Raw genomic sequence first — 20,875 nt, forward strand, 5'->3', positions numbered from 1 at the left:
AACGGAGTGTGGAAAAGCTGCGGCCGCCATAAAGATTTTCTTTTTTTTTTCAGAAACTTCACGCCACCGTAACCCTGCCGTTTCGTTGTATTCGTGTATTCTTCGGCACGAGCAAGTAAGTCATGCGAGAGCGATAATCCCCATCGTCATGTCAACAACTAGCATTACGGTGCGCCCCAACACCAATCACCCACGTTCAACTGCGCGCAATGCACGTTTCTAAAGATATCGACTCAAATTAATTTACTCTCCGGCTCGCAGGATGAAAGTTTGTGCGGAAGCTTATCTCGCCGTTTGTCGACTTCAAAGGGGCCCCCTACTCGCGTTTCAGGAACATCTCGTGATTCACAACACAGCGGACCGCGAAATGCCAAAGGACGGAAGCACGGTTCTCGTCGGTGTCCGTCCTCGCAGAGGCAATTAAAGGAACAAGCAAATTCACGGGAGAAGAGCATATGATTCAAAGGAGACACACGAACGCGAAATGATGCGTCGCTTTGAAGAAAAAAAAAAGAAAGAAAGAAAACAAAGAATCGTCCCGAATGCAGTACACAATGGCCAGACCCATCCGCTTCCAGAAGAGAAGCTCTCGCGTATAATGCAGGCAGAGATAACAAAAGAACGGAGAAATCACGGGAGCTGCTACGAAAACAAGAATAGAGAAATCGGCTCGGGGATAAATCGGGAGGCACGAAGAAAAAAGATAAGCGACGAGTCTTGATTCAATGCGAGGCTAATGTTTTGTTCACGAGCGCGTAATTCAAGAGGCGAAGACGACCGGCCGCCATTATAGCCTACGGCTTTTCATCCGCGCATACATCTACAACGGCCGGGAGAAATTTCGCAGACAAGGCGCCGACACTATAGGGGGCACGAAACGGGAAATTAGGCGTCCGGGGGGGGGGAGGGGGAGGGTGTAATACAGGGTGGCGATTCTGATGCTTTGTGCTCGGCCCCTCGCGGACGATGGCTCCTCAGAGGACTTTTGGCGCGAAGCGTTCCTCCGACGTGCACGAGAGATCGCGGGACCCTGTATGCAAATGAGAAACCGGAGATGGGGAGAAGCAAGAGAAGCCCCCATTGTACTCCGGTGTTCTGGCTGTGTGGATAGCCGGGGGAACGTATAATACGGGGAGAAACGCATAATAATCGTGTTTGTCAACGAAGCGCGTATGCATACGCGATTAAGAGTGTAGCAGCTATCGAGCCTGCGATTCCGCTTTGCTCGGAGCGTTCGTGTCACCGTTCGAGTGAAAAATGAACACGGTTTGGTTGTTCGGTAGCGATATTGTGCTTGCCGTAACGAAAAAAAAAAAAAGTCCAGTCGTGAAGGGCCATCGCTTCGAAGATAAACCTCCGCTAGTACTTCTCGCGGGTGATTAGAAACGGCGCCACAGACTGGGGCGCTTGGTATATAACAGAATCACCGTTCTGTGACACTGTTTATCTTCCGTGTCAAAAATAAAAAAACAAAGCTTCATGCTTGAATGATGCCGTTGTTCGTCAAGTGCAGCCGAGCTACCTGACAGCTTGTGACCGACTTCCTGCTGCCTTTTTTTTTTATTGGACCCTGGAGTGGTATCGAGCTTCATTAAGGAGAGAGAGGGTAGGAGGGAGAAAGGTAGAGGCTCGTCCTAGCTGCATCAGAGCAGCCCGGCCGGGAGGGCCCTGTGGTTTCGACTGGAGGATTAGGCTGGTGGTAGACCGTACAGGAGGTGGTTCCGTGCTTATTCTCTTTCTCTCCCTCTCTCACTCCGTGACTAGATGACGAATTTTCGAGTGTTGTGTGCTGGTTTGCACGTCACCTATTTCTCCTCCTCATCTGTGATCAGCTGCGTCTGTTGACCCACTCATCCTCCTTTCTTCGAATGTAAGTACCGTGAACTGACCTCCGACCAGATGACCTTCGCAGCCTTTACTTTGCCTCCGTCTCCCTTACTACAATGTTGCCAGAAATGTAGCACAGCTTATAGTCACGGATCATCATCATCATCATTATCAGCCTAGTTACGCCCACTGCAGGGCAAAGGCCTCTCCCATACTTCACCAACTACCCCGGTCATTTACTAATTGTGGCCATGTTGTCCCTGCAAACGTCTTAATTTCATCCGCCCACCTAACTTTCTGCCGCCCCCTGCTACGCTTCCCTTCCCTTGGAATCCAGTCCGTAACCCTTAATGACCATCGGTTATCTTCCCTCCTCATTACATGTCCTGCCCATGCCCATTTCTTTTTCTTGATTTCAACTAAGATGTCGTTTACCCGCGTTTGTTGCCTCACCCAATCTGCTCTTTTTTTATCCCTTAACGTTACACCCATCATTCTTCTTTCCATAGCTCGTTGCGTCGTCCTCAATTTCAGCAGAACCCTTTTCGTAAGCCTCCAGGTTTCTGCCCCATATGTGAGTACTGGTAACACACAGCTGTTATACACTTTCCTTTTGAGGGATAGTGGCAACCTGCTGTTCATGATTTGAGAATGCCTGCCAAACGCACCCCAGCCCATTCTTATTCTTCTGGTTATTTCAGTCTCATGATCCGGATCCGTGGTCACTACCTGCCCTAAGTAGATGTATTCCCTTACCACTTCCAGTGCTTCGCTACCTATCGTAAACTGTTGTTCTCCTCCGAGACTGTTAAACAACACTTTAGTTTTGTGCAGATTAATTTTCAGACCCACCCTTCTGCTTTGCCTCTCCAGGTCAGTGAGCATGCATTGCAATTGGTCTCCTGAGTTACTAAGCAAGGCAATATCTTCAGCGAATCGCAAGTTGCTAAGGTATTCTCCATCAACTTTTACCCCCAATTCTTCTCACTCCAGGCCTCTGAATACCTCCTGCAAACATGCTGTGAATAGCATTGGAGATATGGTATCTCCCTGTCTGACGCCTTTCTTTATAGGGATTTTGTTGCTTTCTTTGTGGAGGACTACGGTGGCTGTGGAGCCGCTATAGATATCTTCCAGTATTTTTAAATATGGCTCATCTACACCCTGATTCCGTAATGCCTCCATGACTGCTGAGGTTTCGACTGAATCAAACGCTTTCTCGTAATCAATGAAAGCTATATATAAGGGTTGGTTATATTCTGCACATTTCTTTATCAGTTGATTGACGGTGTGAATATGGTCTATTGTTGAGTAGCCTTTACGGAATCCTGCCTGGTCCTTTGGTTGATAGAAGTCTAAGGTGTTCCTGATTCTATTTGCGATTACTTTAGTAAATACTTTGTAGGCAATGGACAGTAAGCTGATCGGTCTATAATTTTTCAAGTCTTTGGCGTCCCCTTTCTTATGGATTAGGATTATGTTAGCGTTCTTCCAAGATTCCGGTACGTTCGAGGTTATGAGGCATTGCGTATACAGGGTGGCCAGTTTCTCTAGAACAATCTGACCACCATCCTTCAACAAATCTGCTGTTACCTGATCCTCCCCAGCTGCCTTCCCCCTTTGCATAGTTCCTAAGGCTTTCTTTACTTCTTCTGGCGTTACCTGTGGGATTTCGAATTCCTCTAGGCCATTCTCTCTTCCACTATCGTCGTGGGTGCCACTGGTACTGTATAAATCTCTATAGAACTCCTCAGCCACTTGAACTATCTCATCCATATTAGTAACGATATTGCCGGCTTTGTCTCTTAACTAGATATTGCCGGCTTTGTCTCAGAGTCACGGATAAAAAAGTGTTACTGCTTAGTTCTAATAGGAAGAGTCAACGCAGTTCCATTGCGAAAGAATATGAGCGAAAGGAGTGAGCGGAATGAACGTATGTAAGAGGAGTGACATTTAAATAAACAAACTCTGCCTCTATGCGCATAATAAAATTCTAAAGCACCCAACCTGTCGGAAGCCGGTCGAAAGAGCGTCATTCAAGCCCTCAAACTGTGAAAGCCCTGTTCGAGGACGTCACAAAGCCGTCAGGTTTCTGTAAACAGTGAATAAATTTCCCCGCACGTCCGTGGCGCTGACGTTGCCGGTGAGTCCCTCCATGCTAAATTATTTTACGTCGAATTGGCTTTGCGAGATGTTGGGTTGATGTTTGCCGAGTAGACAGCCTAACTCATATTCCTTAAGTCTAAGTACAACAGAGCGAGGACGAGAGAGAGTGAGCATGTTCCCAGTGTGCGTGCTCAAAGCAACATGAAAACAAAAACAACAACAACAAAAAAGAGCAACACGTTGAATCGCGCTTCTGCGTTTGATGCTCCTGCCTAATCCGATATTCCTTGCAGAATGAACAAGCTAATAGTAGAGTTCGAAAGTTGGGACCCGATATGGCGCATTATTTTGCATGAAAAATGCGGTGACCGCCGAGTGGTGTATGCGAATACCATACGCCGAAAAAAAAAGGGTTCTAGTCGACTGAGCAGGTTGCGTATGGCGGCGTTCATGGCAGGATGGTAAACACTAAAGCGGCGACTCACAAACGCCGAGACTGTTTACACGCATTCTCGGGAGTGCCCCTTTTTCTACGTGAGGTCACAGTGCAAGTTACTCATGCCGCAGGGGCGGAGGAAGGTGGAACAACGCGATTAGCAGGCGCCTCCCGGAAGTCCATGCATAGATGAGGTAAACAATGCAACCAAGATAAACTGACGGTGGAAGAAAAAAATATAAAGTCAGCGGAATTTTCGTTCGCTTTTTTCCTCAGATATGCTTTCGGCGAAACGCGGGAACTGGCATAGAAACTCGCCACACAACAAGGCATTTTCAACGAGGTCACGCACTGCAAACAAAAATTGCGGCTATCAAATGAGAATAACCAAGAGTTTTGTATAAGGAAGCAGAAATCGATTCGAGAAACGTGCTGAGCGCTACTTGCTTTAGGGATGGGAGAACTTGTATGCGTGGTGAGATAAACTTATCTCGCCAGCACCATGCAGTGCGGCGAAAGATGGAATTGAATTCCGACCACCTGACCGGGCTCGCAGACACAAAACCAGCGATGTAGACACCATTATTCGTAGATTGCCGTAGCTTTTCAGGTGAAAACTTCAAACATCTTCTGTCATACCACTTAAGCTTCGCCACAACCACTTTATAAGCACAATTTTTTTTTCTAATTTAAAGCAGCTGCAGGCGCGAAAATTTGAAGTTTTCCTCCTAAATTTTCAAAAAAAGAAGAGAAGAACTGACGAATCTCCTGAATATTACAGGTTTTTTTTTTTTCCTGACGATAAACACCGTGCGATTGGTTAGCACTAGCCCCAGCCTTCCATGCACTGCACGGAATTAGTCAGCCGGAGTATGGTGTAAGTATTGTAAAGTTAAGCCCGGTAAACAAACCGATGCCTAACAAATGTCTACGAGTTTCACCGCGAAACCGACCTTAGGCGCTAGTCGTGCTCGTCGTGATCTCGTTCGCAACGCGGACAGTATTATTCTCGCAGTGTTGCTGCCGGCATTTGCTACGCCTGGGTTACGCTAACAGCGAGTTGGTTAAACTCATCGAATGAATGAATGTGTTTTTTTTTTATTTCGAACGGCTCTTCGAACCGCGCCGTGAAGTAAAACCGAGTTCGTGCCCATCACTGGACATAAAGTTGACACACGCAAAGCTATACGCACGCGCGCGCACACGAAGCGCTGCCTACCAACTGAAGCGTTCAGTTGCAATCGCGCGATTAAACATACAGCGTACGCTTTAAAAATGGAAATCTCGCTTTGTCTGTGATTTTAGTGAGAGAGTGAGAGAGAGAGTCAACCTAGGTTTCGTGCTCAAGTCACCTCGTATGGAAAGAGCGAGGAAGGCACGACTGGCAACAGACGAACATTAGGAAAAGGTCAACGGGGATCGTTCTCTAAAGAGAGAGAGAGAGAGAGAGAGAGAGAGAGAGAAGAGAGAGCGGTGTCTAACAGATGAAGAAAGGTTGGAACGAAGCAGTTTATAACGCTTCCCAATAAAGAAGAACAGGGAGAAAGCTCCGAAAGCTCACGTGACAAGAAAGCACGTGTCTGTTTGAAAGGAAGTAGAAGTAGAAGAAGAAGAAAAGGAGAGATAAACTAGAGTAAATGGAAAGTCGAGTTCAAAGTACACACGTGGCCGGAAAAACCGAAGAGAAGCACGCCACCGAAGGACCCGCGAGAAAGGAGCAATGCTTTGAGGAAGAAGAAGAGGGGAGGGAGGGTAGGGGAGAGAGTGTAGATGGTTCGCAAGGAAGAAGGGAGGAAGAAAGCGCGGAAGAGATGGGTGGAGGAACAAGACAGATTCTTCCGTAGGGAGCATTTATCATCTGGCTAGCCGGAGGACGCGTAGCGAGGAAGGTGGGGGGGAGGGGGGGGGGGCAGGCGGGATGCCGGCGGGCGCGATTCAGCACCAATTACACGGCCAGACAGTCAGACACTGGCAGGATGTGCCAGAAGAGAGAGAGAGAGAGCGATCGGGAGTGAGCGAGGTGGGGGAGAGCGATAGACAGATGGGAGAATGATTCGGCTAACTCCGGTCGAAAGCTACCGTAGGGAGAAAGCTCAGTGCGAAGGTGGCTGCGACGACCAAGGGTCGAGAAAGGGTTCGGGAGAAAGATGCTGCGCCAGGTAAGTAAATATCACGGCGGACCCTTTTCTGGGGGGGGACGTTCGCGCACCGAACAAGGCACGCGAGCTTGTTCTGAGCGAAGGACGGCCAGGAGAATAAATAGTAAGCAAGAAAGGAAAGAAGAGATAAGAAAACACGAAGGAAAGTGTAAGGGCAAGGAGCGATGGCGCTGACTCTGAGCAGAGAGCGAGGGGGGTGGACGACGACAGAACGTTTCTTGTACGAGAGGAAGAAGAAAAGAGGAAGCGGCTAACGGCGCTATTAATTATTCATGCAGCCAATCAGGTCCCGATGGTGCGGAAGCGGCGGCTCTGATGAACTGGGTCTCGCAAGCTTCACTGTTCCTCGTTTGTCTTTCTTTTCTGGTGCGGCAAAGGAAGCACACGGTTTTGTGTTCTTCCTTTTTTTTTTCTTCTGCGGCGTGCTTTGCTCGTGCTACTGCGAAGCACAGGAAACACCATTTTCGCGCCCACCGTGTTTTCGCCCACCTCGTGCTTTTCAAACATCTAATGGATACAATTTTGCGGAGATTGCTCTGATTCCGAAGAGATTCTGAGCACTGTTGTTGGATTGGTACACACATTGGATATTATGCTTATCTAAAAGACAGCGTGGTTGATTTTAATCGGCTGTAAGCGTATCTACAGCGATCGTATTCGTCATCCCGCACTGTTCACCAGTACAAAGTCGACATTCCTATTTTACCAGACTAACCTGTTTCAGCATTAATACATACCGAAGACTAGTTCAGAATGGGAATACCTTCCCAGTGCTATTTATTGCCAGCATTGAATATGCGCAGTCATTGAAGGCCGCCGTCGTTGAGCACTTCTTAGGATAACCTGGGCTGCTATTTGTTAATTACTTTTCATGCTATGCATCTACAACAATGTTGCCTACGGTATTCTCATTGAAGGCCTCTGTTATTGACCTCTATTAGAATAACCTACTCGGGTAATTATTTGTTTTATATTTTATTTCATATATAGCAATGTTGTTGTTTCCGTCATTACAAATGTATGAGCACAATTTGCCCATCCCCTCCATAATGCCTTTTGGGCACTGAGTGTGTTCACATAAATAAATTAATAAATAAATCTGAAAGTATGCCACGAATACAATATGTTGCATCGGATGTCACGCCTCTGGCCCCGTTGCTTTCTGAGCATGAGGATGAACAGCTAGCCTTGAACATTTCGGAGTGTACTTGGAGAATGGTGGAACACGTATCTTTTCAACCTTTGAAATTTCATGCTGCAATTTATTGTATATCTCAGCGTGATCGCTCCGTACAGTTACGTCTGCCTCCTTACGCCATAAAAACCGACCGAAAGACTTACTGCGGATGACTGACCTTCCTTCCTTCCTTCTTTGTCTTGACTTGACTGACCGTCCTAAACACATTTAGGTCAAGTTTTATGTAAACAATGTATTTCCTGCAGCCACGCATTCAGACCTGAGTGGGCGAAAGTTCCCCAAAGGTCGCCTTTCTAAGTCGTGCTTCAATGGTCACGAGTAAGTACGGCTGGAAAAGTGGTGGAGGCGTACACCCAAGGCCAAAAAGGTTCCGCGCAGATGTCCTTGAGCGAAGAAAAAAAATAATACGGAAAACGCTCCGCGTGGTTCGTCATAAAATACGTCTACTTTAGTCCGCAACAAACCGCTTCGCTCACGTGTCTTCTCGTGGACAAGCGATTTGTCTCTGGAAGATGCCGCGCGGCAAAACCTCCATCGCGAGCCTGCGCTACACTAAAAGTCACGGGCGGTTCTCGAGAGCGCCGTCACAACGGCAAACTTTTTAAAACTGTCGCCCTCGTGAACGGCGTCCGAGCGGCCTTTTTTTTTTTTTTTTCGCCGATTCAGTCGCCCGTGAAATGCGACGCGATGGGTGCTTTTTGGCGCCACCAACATCGAACGACCTGGACAGAACGCATTCAATCGCCCGCGGAAACTGCATAGACAACTTGTGGAAAGGACGCGTGTGTCGCTTCCGAAAGCAAAACAACACGAACGCTTTTTGGATTTCGTGAAGCGGGCTGAGCAGAAACTTCTGAATTGGACGCCGTTTGTCATGACTCACGGCATGATGCTGTCCTTCGGTTTAACCAAAAAATATAAGTGAAAATACGTAACGTGCGCTGCACGAATCGCCTGATGATAGCCGCACACAAAATGACAATACAGTGTTTAAGCCTCGTCACCTCGTACCTCTTGATATATCGCCGTGACGTAAGTGTGTGTATATATATATTTCAAGGTAATATGTCACTGAAGTTCAAGCGACTGCTTCGGTCGGTGCTTTGGCACTCGAAAACGAGCGCGGATGACGCTTCGTGGCGGACGAACGCTTTGCGTTGTGAATTCGCACCGTCGTGTTCGGTTTGCCACGCTAGCTGTGCCACCTGTCATAACCTCCGTACAACGTGTGCGATTAGCGCACGCGCGCACGCGCGCACGCACGCATGCACGCACGCTCGTTCGCTCAACCATGCTCACATAAAAACAAGCCCTACGAGTGTTTTCAGCACTACTCCCGCGAACAAAGCCACCACCACGGCCGTTCCATGTGCATGTTCAAACGCGACCTTTGTTAGATTTGTTGTCGAGCACCGCGCGACGAACAGTGTATACAAACGCGTTTTCGAGATAATTATAGTCTGGCAACATGCATCTACGCCTAAACCGCAAAGTAGTTAGGTAGGTAGGTTAGAGAGAGAGGTTCTAGTTGGGGAGGAAAAATTGGGGTAAAGTGCGGCGCAGTAACTGTCTCTCAGTTGAGGGCACCTCAACCGCACTGCAAAGGGGGGAGGGGGTGTAGGTTAGAGAGAAAGAGAGAGAGATCAAAAGAAAGATAGATAGATAGATAGATAGATAGATAGATAGATAGATAGATAGATAGATAGATAGATAGATAGATAGATAGATAGATAGATAGAAAGAAAGAAAGAAAGAAAGAAAGAAAGAAAGAAAACGTGGCACTTTGTCCAGACATCCGTGGGGCGTCGCATCATTGTTGGACCGCTGCTCTCACCCCTTCTGTCCCTGCGCCCATCCGAAGTCCCTCAGAGTTAAAGGAAAGAGGAGGAGAAAACGAAAGGCGTAGACAGGAAAGGGGCGGTATATAAGAGGAGCGAGCGGACGAGTAACGTCGAGGTAGTACCGGCTCTGGTTCCTCTTTTACTGCCGGTAGAGCTCGTGGCCCTCGAAACGCCCTCCAGGGGACAGCGACGGCATCGATTGCACCCCCTTAGCGCGTGCCTTGCTACACGGCACTTCCCTTTTTTGGAGAACGGTAAAGCAAGGAGACGAGAAATAAATGAAAACGGGAGAGGAATACAAGGTGAAAGAAGTAAACTATGGACGAGGAGCTCAGAGGAAAGCTTGTGGAGTGGAGATGACGCCTTGATAGTGGAGAGACACCGGCTTAGCATGACCATCCAAGCGTCGTATACGAGTATACAGACGCTAAGAACAAAGGGTGCACTGCAACCACTCCCACGGCGGGTGTAATTGCTGGGTCACCATTTGCTTCCGTTTTCGTGGGTTGTGGTACTTGTCCATAAAGTTAGTTCACTCTGCTTAGGCGTGGGTGTGTGTTGTGTGCGGGGGTACATTTAAAGAAAAACCGAGAAAATTGGGAGCAGAGAGTATTAGCATATTCCTATCAGTCGACCATTACTGTTGCCGCTTTGACCACCTGCGAGCCATGCACGTGCTATAGCCAAATCGTGCTGTGCGTATGCCTGGCGCGGTGTGCGCGCACGTGCGATGCTTGCAGGAGGCTGGCGCGGTATCGGTAATCGTGTGGCTTTAGCGGTGCGCTGAAACTCTCTAATATCTTCGACAGGCCAGAGTTTACGCAGGCCATCAACGTTTACGAGCACTCAAAAACTGAATGAAACGTGGGTTAGGCGATCAAAAACATATTAACAGCGTAAAAAAAAATACGAGACACGAAAAGCAAAGTGCACCTCCCAGAACCCCAAAGCCTTCAAATCTCTACTTGAGCCCAGAGTGAACGTACACAAAAAAAGTTTTCAAGGACTCTCGAGTATTGATCTAAATATGGGACAAGCATTCAGAAACATGTTAACGGCGGCAAGAAAGAAGGGACATAACATAGTATGTTCACGAGACGCTAAAAGTGGCTAATCTCTACTTGAGCCCAAAGTGAACGGAAACTACTAGAGTGTGCAAGGAATATAGAAAAGGGAATTGGGAAACGTGTTAACAGCGCTAAGAAAGACGAGTCACAAAACGCAAAGTGAACAGGACTGGCAGAGGAGTTTTGTGTCTAGTCTTCTTTAGCGCCGTTAACATGTTTCACAATGTCATTAACGAAGTGTTCGCTCAGGCTTTACTAATAAAACAAGAAGTTACGTCCGCGAACGGTCTTGCCAAGACTCCTTACGTTGTCAGGATGCATATGCAGCAACGAGCACTGCCGCTCCAGGAGTTATTTTAACACCTATATACGTGCAAGCAAACCGTAAGGAACAACGCAGTCCTTTCAGAGGCGGTGGCCATCCTTGCTCGGTACACCCGGTTCGCAAGGGAAATGTCCACCCCCCTCGCCCCTCGGCCTCTCTCCCTCCTCACTTCTGTATTCGATTCCCGAGAGCAAACAGCGGTTGCCACGAAAGAAGAGGCACAGAATTAAAGGAGGGGGGGGGGGGAGGGCGGCGAAGAAAAATGATAGCAAAGAAAGGAGAGTTGGCAGGCACCTCTTGGACACGACGGTGACGCGGTCTTCAAACGTCGCTTGTGCCCGATTCTGTGCGCGCCCTTTTGAACGATTACATTTCGCCCGAAAGGTGTACCATCTCCGCTCGCGCGTCCCGGCTGTCTGTTTCTTTCTCTTCGTTTTTCTTTAAACATTTGCTTTCCCTACTATGGGAAGCGCTCTACGCCTTTCTTGAACAACTCTATTTCGCCCTGGGAACAAACAGCGTCTGGCAATTCGGCATCGAGGTATGCTTTTGCTCGTCTTGCGTCTACCGCGCTTTCTGTGTCTACGCAAACGCCTTTCCTCCTATTCTTTTTTTTTTTTTTCAGATTCGAATTCGCTTCGTGTTTACAGAAACTTTGCTCGTGGTAAACGTCGGGAATCAACTGCACTTTCGGAAACCGGTCTTCAGCAGCCACAGCAGAAACAGCGCGCTTACAAAGAAAGCGGAGACGGGAGCTAACTTAAACAATCCAAACTAGTATGTTCAAGGTTTGGCAGCTCTTTCTCTACCAGTTTTAGGGGGTCGGAGAGTTGGTTACCACAACTATTTCACGTGCGTTACCACTGAAAACACAAAGCAGAAATCCCTTGCTCGAAGCAGCTGTGCGTTTTGACCCCGGCTATATGCAGCTCACTCTAAACAGATGTATGAACTATCCGCTTACACGAATCCCACAACGTGGGGTCGAGTCGACCTGTCAGGCCGGAGACAGCTCGACTCCGCGTTCGTGTAAACGCTAGCGGGTCGGGCTGAGCGAGCGTCGAGTCGAATTTCGTCGACCCGCGTGCAAGGAGTGCGTTGGCACGCTCAACCCACTTGGCGAGACGAATGCAAACGCCGTCGGGTCGGGTTGGGTCAGGTCGACATCTGAATCGACCCACTAGCGTAGAATTAACGCAAATGAATGATAGAGACACAGAGATGCAGCTGGACACCACAGCGCTCTCTGTGTCTGTGTGTTTCGCGCTATCCCACTAAGCGATGCAATGGTGCACGGTCTTCAATCTCGGCCGCAAACGACAACGATCTCGGAGTCAACAAACGCCAGTCTCGAAGACTATGGTTTTGCGTACCGCAGACGCCGGAAGCGGTTGCCGTAACCTGAATAAACGTCGTGCCGCCATGATCGCGTGTACGAACACGCTCAAGCATTCACTCTCTCACAGAGGTTTGAAACTTGTGGATGGTTAGTTGCGCGTGTTTAAACTATGAAAATTTCGTTACGAACAACGTGCATTCAGATAGAAATTAAAGAAATGTTGCTAAGAGCAACGCAAAGCTTCGAAGCCTCAAGTGCCGATACATATTTGAGAAGACTGCCAAAACGCAGCCTCGAACGTATTGCACGTGAAATGACGACCGACACCGAAGAGAGTAAGAGGTTTGCGAAACGGGTTTAAATTTGGTGATATAAAGTTGGTCTAGAAGTGCTGGCGTCATAGACGTCATCACGACGTCCACAACGCATAGACATATATTTACTGATGTTCTCACGTATAGCAATAACGTTACGTACGGTAACGTTGCTCATAAATCACGAAACAAGAATTCTGCGCGCGTTTTCTTTTTCAATGCTTCTCTTCTTTTAATTTGCTGTCCTTGTTGTATGTAGTAGCCGCAACCACGCCGCAGCAATCTTAGGAACAGACAGTGCCAATTTATAATGACGTCACAACGCATCCACCTTCCGAGATATAGACATTGGTTCGTAGAAAAAAAGTATTATAGTGAATTATTGAGGGCGCTCTGAGACTTGCGCACATCGTTTTTGCAGGGCTTAAACGGTACGGACCTTCGCTTTAGGCAAAAAAATAAATAAATAAATAAAAATAAATAAATAATAATAACAATAAAAATAAAAAAATCAAGCGCTATGTTTGTGCTCATCTTAAGCTCGTAACTTGTAACGACTAAAAAATATATATTTCAGTGTTTAAGAATGACTCAGAGCAGGAGAAATATTGCTTCGCCTCAAGGTATTGTTTCACAACGGCCTGCATAGGGGCATCGATTTGCCTTGCCGACAAATGTAGGGGAATGCTGTTTCTTCTCAATCTTCCACGCCGGGTTCGAGCAATATGTCATCCCCGAGATTACGACAGCACTCACCTCGCAAAGCGACCGATGAGGAGATAAACGGCTCGAATCGAGTCAGATGCATACGTCGTCTTTTTCAGGTTTTGTGGCGTATATACCATATAGCTATCGCGGGGCGCCAGCAATCGCTTCTCGATTTGAACCGCGACCGTTACGAATTCCTCGCGGCGGGGCCGAGTGGTGAAATTTGGCCGCCGGCCCGCATGCGGCCTCTGAACAAAAGAACGACAATCAGGGAGAAAGAAAGGAAGAAAGGAAGAAAGAAGGAAAGAAAGTAAGGGAAATGACGAGATAATTTATTCGCCCAACGAAAGGCGACACTTCTCTCCTGCGCTGCACTATCGTTCGTTCGTTCTTTCAAGTGGTTACGCAACAGCGGGACAATATCGAGATGCGAAATACCTCGGAACGACATGACGCCCCCACCAACGGCAGCGGTGAGATTGCATCTGGAATCGAGCCGAGCGGCAGTGTGGGACGTGAGAATCGAATCGAGCTTCAGGCGCCTTTTGCACACGCTCGATCGTTCGACGAGTTTCACAGTCAGTCTTTCTTTCTTTCCCTTTCTTTCTTTCTTTCTTTCTTTCTTTCTTTCTTTCTTTCTTTCTTTCTTTCTTTCTTTCTTTCTCGGCTATTCGATTCTTCTTCCCCTCGTAAATGAGCTCAAGAACGGGAAACATGGCGGGATTGATGCGCTGCTGTCTCGCTGTATAGCCGTAGCGTTGGTACTTTAAAAATATTACGTCGGAACATACGCGAAGCGAAGTTTTCGTGAAACGATCGATTAAACGCAGTAAGACTTCTCAGAATCTGCGCGGCCTTTAGCAGGATAGCGATTACGCGCCGGCCAGGCGGGACTCGAAGACCCACGCCGCCCTACTCATGTGACTCACGGAACCGCGTGATTACATTGCCTCCGGGATCGGCCCACTTTTTTTTCCTCGGCGAGAAATCGGTCGAGCTGACGCACCACATCCCGGGAAGAGCAGCCACGAAAGCTTCGCTCTAATCGTGGAATTATGCGCTTGAAGACGCAGTAATTGTATGTGTGAGGATATTCAGGCACCATTTGTTGTTTCGTTGCGTAATTTCGTAGATAACGGAGGCGGTCACAGGCACTAGCGGATCCGGAGGGGTCCTTCCTCCCCTGGAATTGCCGGTAGTTCATCGCATACAGTATTGAGCGTGCACTGAGACCGTGTAATCTGTAAGGCGGATAGCCGGTGGTTTATGAGAGTCACAAACTGGGTGACAATGGAAGCGAAGCGCAGTTGAGGACGGCAGAGAACTAGGAGGTGTATTAATGTCAGGCGCTCCCTGGGAAAGGCCTGCGTCCCGCGTTATCAAATTCGAATTACGATGACGCTGATGAACCGACCTCGCAATTATCGAGAGTACGCCCCCCCCCCCCCCCCCACTCCCCTTCCTATCTACCAGAGCAGCACTCACGCAAAAAATCGCGCAAAGTATGACCGCTGCTGCCTTGACGAAGCCCCTTCGGTTATGTTGGCAAGAGGGATGGGTGGTGGGTGGAGAGGCACATTCCATGTTCAACCCAAGTTCCCTACGAGGTAGTGTCGTGAGACTGCAAGACCGCGTAAGGGCAATCGAACGGTCAAGCAGACGAACCCCAGCGAAGGAAGGGAACTAAAAAATAATATTAAGGGAGGCAAAGACAAACAAACGGGCTAGACGTATTCAAGAAACACGGAGGGCGTGTATTGAAGGTTGGTGGCGTGACGAGAGAGCGTTGGACAAGGGAAGCGCAGGGCGTGGACCGGTGGACTCCTCGAACAATGGACCTGTGAGGCAGAGAACACAGGTTCGAGGGGAGAACCGACAGGGGGCGCCGCCCCAACGTTCACGTGCGCGCGTCTCAGCTCTGTGACGCATCGTCTCAGTCATGGCTGGGAAAGCAGGAGGAGAAAAACGAGGAGGAGAAGAGGCATGGCGCGCGAGTGCAGAACTGGTCACGTCACGGGTGCTTCCTTCGCCTTAACTGCGTTGGAAGAAACACACAAGAGGCGTACAGGGCTGCGAACAGTCTGGCCTAATGTGAACAACTCCTTTCCACGCGCGCTTTCAGTTATGAGGGAATGAGGGAATCGAGGGAGGTTCGATCTATATTGTCAGGGACAACTAACTACACGGAGCCAAAAGCCAATGAAAAATCGGGGAAAAGCACGCAGAACGTTAACGGAAGTTTGAATTGAAATGTAGAAGTAAGGGAAAAATAGAAACGAAAAGCGGATGAATGGACAACTCGGGAACTCGCAAATGTCATTCGCAGAAGAAAGGGCGAATGACGTCACTCGCGTGAGGGGGCACTCACCTCCAGTCCAGTTCGAGCGGTTGGTTGGTGCAGCTTGTAAGCGCCACGTCGGCTGGGTCGTGGCTCCCGGAGCGCGCCCGGTAGGCGGGGTACAGGGGGTCACCCGTGTAGCCGGTCTCGGTGAACACGCCGTACCGGTAGTGAGCCCACTCCCGCACGAACACCCGGTCTGCGAGCACCAGAGGGCGAAAGTGTCAACTATCGCTGTGAACGAATCTGCGGAGGAGAATGGTTCTGCAGGACCTTTAATAAAGTTTATCCAATCCAATCTACTGCAGTATTGACGGCGTCAACAAATTCTAAGGCTACTGCGCAACTTTCGAGACATCCGTCCCTGTACCTGCCGCGAAGTACTTTGGCCGTGGAGTTATCTACTTTTCAAATGAGTTCCTCCGGCAGTTCCAAATGATCTTAGATGGAACGCCATGACACTTCTTACCGGACTTTGGGGAATACTATCTTAAAGTGATGGCAGTCTTGAATTCATGCTAAGCAGACACGACTTCAATACAGCGCGACTTCAATTTCGAAATAGCAACATGTGCCATAATTTTAATAATTATAAAGCTTACTAGCGGGCCCTTAAATTACCTGGCTGAACATTGCGATTTGTGGCGCAAGTGCGCTTCTTCAAGACAGTTGAGGCGCGTATAGGCAGAGCATGAAAAACAGCGGTGACGTTGGCGCAGAGGAGTTTGGAGAGGAAGCACCTGCTTTAGTGACGCTGGCTTATATGTCTCCCAAACAGTGTCCAGCGCAGCCCCGGTGCACAGTACATATGTATTCATTCTGAGGTGTAATTAATCGTCTCTTGACAAGGGGTGTAGACGCGCTAATTGTCAGACGTTACGTTTCATATTTCCCGGTACATACACCCGTACTTACAATTCTACCTGCACAGGGGTTTAGGTTGAGAGAGAAAATGCGCATTTCAGGGGCGCTTGTAAAGGGAAGGGTATCGTATCAAGCACGCTCGTCTTTATAAAACACGTGTAAGGTGAATGAGAATTTGCGGAATGTGTCTGCGCAATAACGTTTTGTGGGGATGCATTGCTCCAGCGCTCAGTGTCCGCATAGTGCACATACGACGTATTGGACAATGTGTATAGTATAGGGTGTACCAGCCAAATTTAGCCAAGATGTTCAACGAAAAAAAAAATATTTAGAACACACGGTGCAAAATACGTTTTTAACATCTACGGTTTTCGGTCAGCAGATCTCTGGCGACCGAGCACCTAATGTCTTATAAATGCATCTTGCACCGTGTTCTTCGAAAATCTTTTTTTTTTCGTTGTACAGTTTGGCTAACGTTAGCTGGGACACGCGGTATAGATCAAGGTGCTATTCAACGCATCGTCACCTGTCATATACTTCTCAATTTTACGGCCTCTTCCATCTTCTCTTTACCCAGGTGAGGTTGCCATTACCCAGGTGCAGGCTAAACACACGCTCTCCCCGCAGACCTCCGCTCCTCTCTCCATGAAAACCTCCTCGTCCCCCTCACAGGAGCGCGTTTGCTACGGCATGTCGACCGGCGAAGCAACCAGCGCCGGTTGCTTCGCCTCTAAAGTTAAATCTCTCTGGAGAGGATTAGCTTGTCCTGTATTCGGGTAAGCGGGAGCGGCCTACACGGTGCAGCAACCTGGTGGCGCAGAGGTCAAACAGACAAAAACAGCTAATACTGCAGTAACCAAGTGTATTTTACTTTACTGCAGGGTGTAAATTTTTGGCAGCAACACGATTACGCCAGTACCGAAAATTTGCACTAGCAGAGACGTAGAATACACTTAGTTACTGCAATGTTTGGTGTTTTTTGTCTGTTTGAGCTCTGCGCCACCAGGTGGCTGCACCATGCAGACCGCTCTCGTTTACGCCTCCGCCCCGTCCGTCTGCGTTTACCCGAATACCCGACAGGCTCAACCTCTCTACACCGATTCCCCAAAGTGCGCGGAATTCCGGCGGTCACTCACCGGGAGGTCCGTACTTGCTGGCCGCGGGACCACCTTCTTCGAGGAGCGCCAGGAAGCCCGCACTGATGGCGAGTCGCTTGGCGCCCTGCCCGCAACCGGCGTACTGCACGGTGAACGGGTTGTCGCCGAAGGGCCCGCCCTGGGGCTCGAGCCGCAGGTCGGCGTCCCGGTGCAGCTGCCAGCCCGCGCGGGTCACCGCGGGCGTCGGCGCCCGCGCCCACGTCTCCTTGGGTCCCCACGACTTCGGCACGAGTACGATCACTTCCTCCAGGAAGGCCCGGTTCCGCGTTGACTGGAACAGGCTGATGGACGCGTTCCGTAGAAGGGCCTGCGCACAATAGCCGAAGGAGAAAAAGAAAGAGCGTTTAATGAAAGCTGAACCTGCCAGCCCCGCTACACGTAGATCTTCTCAGAACTATTCTCGGGATATATTCGGGCAAGCAGGATTCAAAAGCGAAATCAAGATTTCAAGTTGCGCAGCTTTCATTTTTATTTTATGCATATATATATTTTTTACTTTATTTTGCCTTCCTTCCTCTAGGGCCTTAATTCTCTCCGCTCTCCCTCCAAAGTCGGTCGTCGAATGTGATCTCACGGCTCAAGTCCGTTCGCTATTTTTCACAGTACAGTTCTGAATAATCGCTCGTGATCGTTCTCGAATGTAAATTCGAGAACGTATACCGCAGCATTCGCGTCGCGCGCTCAATCTGATTAGACAAGGCTTTTTTCGCTACAGGATACGCGACAACATTCAATAACATTGTAACACAGTAAGTGCGTCCTGCACCGAGTGACAAATTGATAACAAAAAAAATGATAACTATAACTACAACATGCGATAACTACAACATGCGATAAATGTAACGACACCCTAGATCTCAGTCATATGCTCTGGCATTGCTCCGCGTTACGCAGCGACAACGACAACACTGAAGAGCGGTGGTACGCAGCTCTACGCAGTCTCACGTTCGAAGAACAGCTATGGACAGTTCAACGGGACCGCGAAGCGGCCGAAAGGCTTGTCCTTTCATTTCCAACGTGGGAGCGACCCGCTTCGGGATAGGAAACTAGCGCGACCTAATGGACCATAATAAAGATTTTCTATACATTCAAAAAGTGAAACAATGTATACGCGCCACAATATGAACGTAGTGGGTTCGATTCCCAAATGCGGCGATCGCCTGCATTCCTATTGGAGCGGAATGCAAGAGCGCTCGTGTATACCGTGTTATGGGTGCATGCTAAAGAGTATACTAAGGTGATATTTTGAATTTTTCTTTTCTATATTATATGAAGGTCTTGGGCCTCGAAACTCCAAAAAGTCATATTGGCAGGCCCTAAGAATGCCTTAATAATGTGCTATAGTAGCTTTCCACTAGACAGCTTGGCTTTCGCTTCCTACAGGAAGGGATATGAGTGCGTGTCTCGACGTCACGACAAAAAAAATTATGCGTGGATCTGCGATCGCGCACACCAGATATCAACGGAGCTGGGGGAAAGCCAGTAAAGTAGGGCCATTGTTTTCCACTGCGAGAAAGAGGACCGCCGAAGCGAGCACGCGGGTTTTTATCGGAGGGCAATGACGTCACACCACCGGTGTCCCCGCTGTGCCGCTCCTTCTCCCTCGCTAGGCTCCACCCACCCTCGCCGAGTTGCTACGCTGCGCGATGCTATTTTTATACTCTGCTTTCACTCTCTCTCAGCTCTCTCTCTCTACCCCCAGCTCGGCGAAGCTGCGGACGTCAAGAGAAACCCAGCGAGGTTCTAACAGATCAACTGTAAAAGTTATCACGTGAGAGCAGGACATAGCGATGTTCTGGCACTTGATTCCGGCTGGCTGGGTGGTCTGTTATGCTGCTACGTAGGGGCGCGCAGGGAGTGGCGGTATACGCGACAGTGTGGACGCCAGTCGAGACAACACACGGGCGCTAAGAAACAAACGAACCGTAAAGCGAAACGCTCTGACTGTAAGAATCTTTTGATGTTTCTCACGCCTCTAACGTGAGGGGAAAAAGAAAGGTGCCCGATTCCTGCATCACGTCAGAAGGCATGGCGCTCTCCACACGGCGTGCTCTGCGCGTAGGTGTTCATGTCATTTCCGTGTCCGGAGAGAAACGCAAGAGTCATGTCAGCGTGGGACGTGTTCGCGTTCACTAGGAAATTGAGCAAAACGCGTTCTCCGCTTCGTTTCCCGAAAGAGCAACGTTCAGCCGTTTCCGGGTTTGCCTCTTCGAGCCCCTGAGCATTCGCCGCACCAGCTGGGGAAAAAGAGGAGAAAAAAGGAAAAAAAACGAGGCCTCGCTCGTTTAGCTCGCCAGGCCAAAGCAGGTTGGCCTTCTTCATATCTTGAAAGGGAATGGTGTAGCTGACGTCAGGTCGTCATAGGAGACCTGTAATAGGGAGGACATCCGGGAGAATGTATGCTGTTGGGCTGTTTGGTGCCTGACGATAAAGAAAAGATTACTGTGCTGTGACGCGACGAGTACCTGTTCCCCGATTTCTGTCTTACGCGACGAGGCGCGCGACGAGAAAACACCTTCTCAGACTGTGGCCTGCAATTCGACGCGGAAAGAATGACGCTGTTTCACAGCCTGCAGATCAATAGCATTCCCCACGCGTGCTACCCAGCCGCGTGGCGCATTTTCTCGAGGGCCAGCGGAGTCGTCAGGGAAGCAGCCTAGGGATTGCCTTCCTCTGAGACGCCGAGTTGATCAGCGTTCGGTGAAACGCCCGTGTTAAAGAACGTGAGAGATGCTCATGCGGAAGAACTACCGGCAAAGCACGCTATAGTGCGTACAAGGTAGACGTGCGAACCTCTGCTACGGCTCCCCGACTTTTCTGCCCTATTCCACTCTACGACGATTGAGTGATCACTGAGAGATCAGCGAGTGACCATTGAGTGACCACTGAGGGACCACTGACCGACTACTGTGTGTCCAGTAAATGACCACTGATTGACCAGTGAGTTTCCACTGGCTTTGCTAAGACGCGCCATGACTCAAACCGCGCCTGCCCAGACAGCAAGAACGCCCATCCCGAATTCCTCCACTCAATCACTTTTCTAATGTACACAGAAAGAGGAGGCTACGCATGAAATGAATCGAAGGGGAGAAAACATCAGAGTTTGGTCATAAGGACGAACCAATGAATGCGATAGCAACCTGTTAGAATATTACACTAAGTGTAAGACTCGTAGCTGTAGTGGCAGTATGAATTG

At 49.0% G+C, this 20,875-nt stretch overlaps 1 protein-coding gene across 1 annotated transcript in view; it reads right to left on the bottom strand.

Annotated features, from left to right (window-relative positions):
* Window positions 1-20,875, bottom strand: part of LOC142585378 (calcium-activated chloride channel regulator 2-like) — a 551,695-nt gene that overhangs the window by 66,831 nt on the left and 463,989 nt on the right. Inside the window, exons 5-6 of the mRNA XM_075696100.1 lie at window positions 17,659-17,986; window positions 15,689-15,857 (exon numbers count right to left, since the gene is read on the bottom strand). Of these exons, the coding sequence (XP_075552215.1) occupies window positions 15,689-15,857; window positions 17,659-17,986 (497 nt within the window). The remainder of the gene's footprint in view (window positions 1-15,688; window positions 15,858-17,658; window positions 17,987-20,875) is intronic.

The sequence above is a fragment of the Dermacentor variabilis genome, chromosome 6, assembly GCF_050947875.1.
Source record: "Dermacentor variabilis isolate Ectoservices chromosome 6, ASM5094787v1, whole genome shotgun sequence".
Lineage (NCBI taxonomy): Eukaryota > Metazoa > Arthropoda > Arachnida > Ixodida > Ixodidae > Dermacentor > Dermacentor variabilis.